Source organism: Oncorhynchus nerka, linkage group LG5 (genome assembly GCF_034236695.1).
Source record: "Oncorhynchus nerka isolate Pitt River linkage group LG5, Oner_Uvic_2.0, whole genome shotgun sequence".
In the NCBI taxonomy this organism is placed as follows: domain Eukaryota; kingdom Metazoa; phylum Chordata; class Actinopteri; order Salmoniformes; family Salmonidae; genus Oncorhynchus; species Oncorhynchus nerka.
Window position 1 is genome coordinate 61784230 of NC_088400.1, and position 7500 is coordinate 61791729.

The 7500-nt window shown below is 45.0% G+C and overlaps 1 protein-coding gene across 1 annotated transcript in view; it reads left to right on the plus strand.

The window, feature by feature from the left end:
* LOC115129875 (unconventional myosin-X-like) overlaps positions 1 to 7500 on the plus strand; it is a 47959-nt gene that overhangs the window by 26818 nt on the left and 13641 nt on the right. The window contains exons 17-19 of the mRNA XM_065018827.1: positions 6363 to 6487; positions 6710 to 6827; positions 6950 to 7339. Of these exons, the coding sequence (XP_064874899.1) occupies positions 6363 to 6487; positions 6710 to 6827; positions 6950 to 7339 (633 nt within the window). The remainder of the gene's footprint in view (positions 1 to 6362; positions 6488 to 6709; positions 6828 to 6949; positions 7340 to 7500) is intronic.

The following is a 7500-nucleotide window of genomic DNA, read 5'->3' on the forward strand; positions in this document are numbered from 1 at the left end:
ACAGAGGAAGAGGCAGAAGAGGACATAGGCTCCACCTGGCACAGCCAGAAGAGGACTGGCCACCCCTCATAGCCTGGTTCCTCTCTAGGTTTATAATCTCCACCCGGCACAGCCAGAAGAGGACTGGTCACCCCTCATAGCCTGGTTCCTCTCTAGGTTTATAATGTCCACCCGACACAGCCAGAAGAGGACTGGCCACCCCTCATAGCCTGGTTCCTCTCTAGGTTTATAATCTCCACCCGGCACAGCCAGAAGAGGACTGGCCACCCCTCATAGCCTGGTTCCTCTCTAGGTTTATAATCTCCACCCGGCACAGCCAGAAGAGGACTGGCCACCCCTCATAGCCTGGTTCCTCTCTAGGTTTATAATCTCCACCCAGCACAGCCAGAAGAGGACTGGCCACCCCTCATAGCCTGGTGGAAGGTGGAAGGAACATGCAAAATATGTACATGTTATGTCACTCTTCCTTACCAAAACAAATTCAACTGTGTGTTCTGGGATATAGCGTATAATGGAATTGGAATCAAGTTAACCCTCCCACATGCAGAAGACGGGGTCGGAATATCATCGGTCACAGAGCTACTGTGGATTTGCCAGGCCAACGGGGAGGAAATATCACCATGTGTGCTGCTATTTCGGAGCATGGTGTCCTAACCCATATCCCCCTTATAGGGCCATACAACACCCAGCATCTACTCAACTTTTTAGAGACTCTCTACAGGGCTCTCATCCCAGGCTGTTGACCCTGTTCGTTTCCTGGTCCATCCATTATTGGAAAATTGCAACTCTGTGTTGTGGTCTGTCTATATATGCTTGCCAATTGATTCTTCATGAGATGCAACTTTGAGCAATTCAGACAACTGGTTGATTGTTGGTTGAACTAACACTTTACATTCCTTCATGAGTGAGGGTCAATTTCACCTGCACGATTCATCAATTCATGTTTTTGTACAAAAGGTCTAATAGAAATGTGTAAAACTATGCTTGACAGTTTATGACAAATAGTTCAACAATTTTGCATGTAATGGCTTATGCAAGGAACTAATGCCTAGATGTTTTGAGGGGTAAGACTATTCAACAGAGAACCATCTACTATATTTTGATCAACATGACATGAGCAATTGATAATGTGGAAAAAAGCTGACACTTGTACATTATCAATTGCAATTTGTTCAAAAGGAATAAGAAATTGCTTTAATGATGTGCACAAGTGACTAGATTATTTGGAATTTGTACAAGTCTTTTGATCTAAGAAATGCACCAAAGCGACTGAGAAAAACTGTAATATGGAGTTGGTCCCCCCTTTGCTGCTATAACAGCCTCCACTCATCTGGGATAGCTTTCCACTAGATGTTGGAACATTGCTGCGGGGACTTCCTTTCATTCAGCCACAAGAGCATTAGTGAGGTTGGGCACTGATGTTGGGCGATTAGGCCTGGCTCGCAGTCAGCTTTCCAAATCATCCCAAATGTGTTTGATGGGGTTGAGGTCAGGGCTCTGTGCAGGCTAGTCAAGTTCTTCCACACCAATCTCGACAAACCATTTCTATATGGACCTTGCTTTGTGCACAGGGGCATTGTCATGCTGAAATAGGAAAGGACCTTCCCTAAACAAAGTTGGAAGCACAGAATCGTCTAGAACAGGGGTGTCAAACTCAAATACCCAGTGGGCCAAAATATAAAACCTGAACAAATTCACGGGCCAACATTGAACAAATTAACCTTTTATTATGGACCCAAACAAGTTTTGCTTGAACATTGAATATGGAACAAGCATCGCTTATTACCATACAATATATAATTTAATAGTGGAGACATGCAAAATTGAATTTCAAATGAAAAAACACATCAATGGCATTCATTTATTAAATAAATAAAATTTAAATAAAAATTGTATGCCTCTTTTCTATTTGCAGCCTTCTGATTTAAATACCAAAATAAACTTTTTCCACTGGCTAATAATTTTACAAATAAAATGATAATAAATCAATCAACCATTCAAGCCCATGCCTTGTAGCAAGAAAAAGTGCATAAAGAAAACGTTAATTATTGCACACTGGTCTAATCTGATGTGCCCAAGCCAGATACCTGGCATCTCTTCTTGGATGCTAGTTCATCAATGTCTGGGCTCAAGCTCTGAGCTGAAGAAATCCTCAGTATCGAGCAAAGATGTTCATCAGTCAGACGTCTCCTGTGAGTTGTTTTGGTCATCTTCATCGAGGAGAAAAGTTGCTCGCATAGATAAGTGCTGCCGAACATGGAGAGCATCTGAGCAGCTTGGGTGCGAAGCTGAGGCATTGTGTCAGGGATGAACCGTGGAAACTGTGCGGCGCCCACAGCATCATACTTTGACTTCAGCGTGTCGTTGCACTGGAGTTCAATCAGCTCCATTTGGATGTTGGTTGGTGCATTTTCCACATCAACTGCGAAGGGATTACTAAGCAGTTCAAACTTGCATTTCTGGGCATCGAAGTCGGCAAATCGCCGGCTAAACTCAGCGGCGAGAACACTGAGTTTTTCAGAAAACTGTGCGCATGGGAACACGGCGGTAGAGAACTGCGCTTTTATGGATTGGCAGCAGGGAAAATGGCAAGGGTTTCCTTGCAGCATCTGATTCTCCCACAGGCACAGTTTAGTTTTGAAGGCCCTCACTGCAGCGTACATGTCTGTGATGATGCGCCCCCGCCCCTGAAGCTGCAGGTTCAGCGCATCGAGATGGCTCGAGATGTCACAGAGAAAGGCCAGCTCACACAGGAACTTTTGCTCCCGGAGCTCTGCTGTATCCTTCCCTTTGGTTTCCAGGAATTGACATATTTCCTCACGCAGCTCGAAACATCTGTTCAGTACTTTTCCTCTGCTTAGCCATCTCACCTCTGTGTGATACGGCACGTCTGCGTATTCCGAACCACACTCCTCCAGAAAAGATTTAAACTGGCGGTGATTTAGACCTTTGGCTCTTATAAAGTTAACTACCTGTGTTACTGTGGTCATAACATGTTCCATCTTTAGGGCTTTGGCACACAGTGCTTCCTGATGTATGATGCAGTGGTAAACAGTTAGCTCACCTGCACAGTTCTCTTCCCGCATCTTCTCCCGAACCATGCCCACCAGTCCACTCTTTTTACCGCACATCGCTGGCGCACCATCTGTCGTTAATCCAACGAGTTTATCCCACGGCAGCTTTATTTCAGTTACACATTTGGAAACCTCCTCAAAGATTTCCTTTCCTGTGGTTATGCCATGCATTGATTTGAATCCTAATACCTCCTCCGTAACACACAGATTTGAGTCCACTCCACGGATGAAGACTGACAGCTGAGCAGTATCAGATGCGTCGGAGCTCTCATCCACAGCGAGGGAGAACGCAACAAAATCTTTTCCCTTTTCCATCAGCTGGTCATACAGATTGGTGGCAAGATCACATGTGCGATCAGCTACTGTGTTCCTGCTCAGGCTCACGTTTGAAAATGCTTGTTTTTTCTCTGGGCATACGAGGTCACAAACCTTCATCATGCACTTTTTCATGAACTCTCCCTCATTAAAGGGCCGGGCTGATTTTGCGATCTCTGCTGCCACTATATAACTAGCCTTTACAGCAGCCTCGCTTTGTGATGTGGCTTTTTTAAACATATTCTGTTGTGAAACCAAACTTCTTTTCATCTCCTCTACTTTCTGGCTCCTTTGAGTCATGTCCAGGTCCTTGTATTTGTCATGGTGTTTCGTTTCATAGTGTCGTCTAATGTTGTACTCCTTACTTACAGCCACGTTGACTCCACAAACAAGACAAACAGGTTTGTCTTTTACATATGTGAACAGATATTCTGCCTCCCACTTGTCCAGAAAGCTCCTGTTTTCTGCCTTTCTTTTCGCCATTTTTGGGAAGGGTTAGCTCGCTGACAGTTGTAGCGTCTATGTTGCTATGACTACTGTCACAGAGGAGAGAGCGTTTCTGGGTCCTGTCCTGATTGGCGTGCGAAAACAGCAGAGCATTATGGGATTCGTAGTATTAGTGGTGAATGCGCTGTATAATACCGGCGGGCCAGCTCTAGTAGTAATTTGGTATTGTCTCGCGGGCCAAATATAATTACCCCGCGGGCCAAATTTGGCCCACGGGCCAGAGTTTGACACCCATGGTCTAGAATGTCATTGCATGCTGGAGCGTTAAGATTTCCCTTCACTGGAACTAAGGGGCCTAGCAAGAACCATGAAAATCAGCCCCAGTCCATTATTCCTCCGCCACCAAACTTTACAGTTGACACTATGCATTCGGGCAGGCAGCATTCTCTTATTCCTATTCTCCTATTATCCGCTTAACCTAGATTTGTCCGTTGGACTGCCAGGTGATGAAGCGTGATTCATCACAACAGAGAACGCGTTTCCCCTGCCTCAGAGACCAATGGCGGCGAGCTTTACACCACTCCAGATGACGTTGCTTCCAGAGAAGTTTGGAACTCGGTAGTGAGTGTTGCAATCGAGGACAGACGATTTTTACACGCTTCAGCACTCAGCGGTCCCGTTCTGTGCGCTTGTGTGGCCTACCACTTCGCGGCTGAGCCATTGTTGCTCCTAGACATTTCCACATCACAATAACAGCACTTACAGTTGACCGGGGCAGCTCTAGCAGGGCAGAAATTTGACGAACTGACTTGTTGAAAAGGTGGCATCCTATGACACTGAGCTCTTCAGTAAGGCCATTCTACTGTCAATGTTTGTCTATGGAGATCGCATGGCTGTGTGCTCGATTTTATACACCTGTCAGCAACAGGTGTGGCGTGAAATAGCTGAATCCACTTGTTTGAAGGGCTGTCTACATCCTTTTGTATACACTACCGGTCAAAAGTTTTACAATACCTACTCATTCAAGGGTTTTTCTTTATTTTTACTATTTTCTACATTGTAGAATAATAGTGAAGACATCAAAACTATGAAATAGCACATATGGAATCATGTAGTAACAAAAACAAAAGCTATGAAATAGCCACCCTTTGCCTTGATGACAGTTTCACACACTCTTGGCATTCTCTCAACCAGCTTCATGAGGTAGTCACCTGGAATGTATTTGATTTAACAGTTGTGCCTTCTTAAAAGTTAACTTGTGGAATTTCTTTCCTTCTTAATGCGTTTGAGCCCATCAGTTGTGTTGTGACAAGGTAGGGATGGTATATAGAAGACAGCCCTTTTTGGTAAAAGACAAAGTCCACATTATGACAAGAACGACTCCAATAAGCAAAGAGAAACGACAGTCCATCATTACTTTAAGACATGAAGGTCAGAAACCATCAAGCGCGATGATCAAACTGGCTCTCATGAGGACCGCCACAGGAAAGGAAGACCCAGAGTTACCTCTGCTGCAGAGGATAAATTCATTAGATTTACCAGCCTCGTAAATTGCAGCCCAAATAAATGCTTCACAGAGTTCAAGTAACAGACACATCTCAACATCAACTGTTCAGAGGAGACTGCGTGAATCAGACCTTCATGGTCAAAATTCTACAAAGAGATCACTACTAAAGGACACCAATAATAAAAAGAGACTTGCTTGGGCCAAGAAACACAAGCAATAGACATTAGACTGGTGGAAATGTGTCCTTTGGTCTGGAGTCCAAATTGGAGATCTTTGGTTTCAAGCGACATGTCTTTGTGAGACATGGGGGTGAACAAATTATTATGTAGAATTCAAGACACACTTAACTAGCATGGCTACCACAGCATTCTGCAGCGATACGCCATCCCATCTGGTTTGGGCTTAGTGGGACTATCATTTGTTTTTCAACAGGACAATGACCCAACACACCTCCAGGCTGTGTAAGGGCTATTTTACCAAGAAGGAGAGTGATTGAGTGCTGCATCAGATGACCTGGCCTCCACAATACTCCGACCTCAACCGAATTGAGATGGTTTGGGATGAGTCTGACCACAGAGTGAAGGAAAGGTAGCCAACAAGTGCTCAGCATATGTGGGAACTCTTTCAAGACTGTTGTAAAAGCATTTCAGGTGAAGCTGGTTGTGAGAATGCCAAGAGTGTGCAAAGCTGTCATCAAGGCAAAGGGTGACTACTTAGAAGAATTTCAAATATAAAATATATTTTTTATTTGTTTAACACTGTTTTGGTTACTACATGATTCCATAGGTGTTATTTTATAGTTTTGATGTCTTCACTATATTTCTACAATGTAGAAAATAGTAAACATTTAGAAAAACCCTTGAGTAGGTGTTCTGAAACGTTCGACCGGTAGTGTACATAGTGTACCTTTGTGTTGTAAGACACTCTTTACCAGACATCAAACTCCTTGAACATAGGGTGACACAAATGTATATCAGAACTTATTGTAACCAAACACCTCTGATCTGTGACCCTTGTAGAACCCGAGTGTGTTTGACCCGGAAGTGGTTCTGAACCAGCTGAGGTATTCTGGAATGTTAGAAACCGTTAAGATCCGCCGGGCCGGCTTCCCTGTCCGCAGAACCTTCAAAGACTTCTTCAGCCGGTCAGTGTGTGTGTGTGTGTGTGTGTGTGTGTGTGTGTGTATGTGTGTGTCAGTGTGTGTGTGTGTGTGTGTCAGTGTGTGTGTGAGTATGTCTGTCTCTTCCCCCTGCCTCTCTTTTTGTAATTCTCTCTCTCTGGGCTTGTGTATGTAAATAAACTTAGTTTGTTTTAACTTTGTTACTCTTTCACTTCCTCTTTCTCCACCCGTCTTCCTCTCTCTCAGGTATCAGATCATTCTACAAGAGAAGGGGGGTGGAGCGGGGGATGATAAGAAGAGGAGTACAGACCTGCTGACCAAATACGACCGTGCCAAGAAGGAGTGGCAGCTGGGAAAGACCAAGGTAAGACTGTCGCAGAACTTTAGTGGACTTAACACCAGTGGATGCCAACAGATGTTGAAGTGACATTTCACCCGGCCCACCCCTCAACCTCTCACACCTGACGTCACACCTCTGACCTCTAGGTGTTTATGAAGGAGTCTCTGGAACAGCGTCTGGAGAAAGAGAGAGACGAGGTTCGCCGTAAAGCAGGCATGGTCATCAGAGCCCACATCCTCACCTACACTGCCAGGAAGCACTTTAAGCGTGTGAAGGGGAGCGTCATCACCCTCCAGGGGTACCTTCGTACCCACATACAACGGAAATGGTTTCTACGGCGATGCTTGGCGACGCGGGTACTCCAAAAACACAGACGAGGACAGGTGGCCCGCGCAAGCTGCCACACTCTCCGAGAGGAGAGGAGGAAGCGAGAGGAGGAGGAGAGGAAGAAGAGAGAACAGGAGGGAAAGAAGGAGGGAGAGGTGGAAGGAGAGAAGGGGGGAGGAGTAGAAGCTAAGGCTGCTCAGGGTTCTGAGGTGAGCTTTCTCTTCTCTACTCTTTTCTCTGATCACCCCTCTTTTAGAAAATGGTCTTGTCCTGAGGCCATATACTATCATAGGAATGGGCTCATCCATGTCATCAGATATAGGGATGTCATGAGATGACACCTGACATTCTTTATAATTTCCTCTCGTTC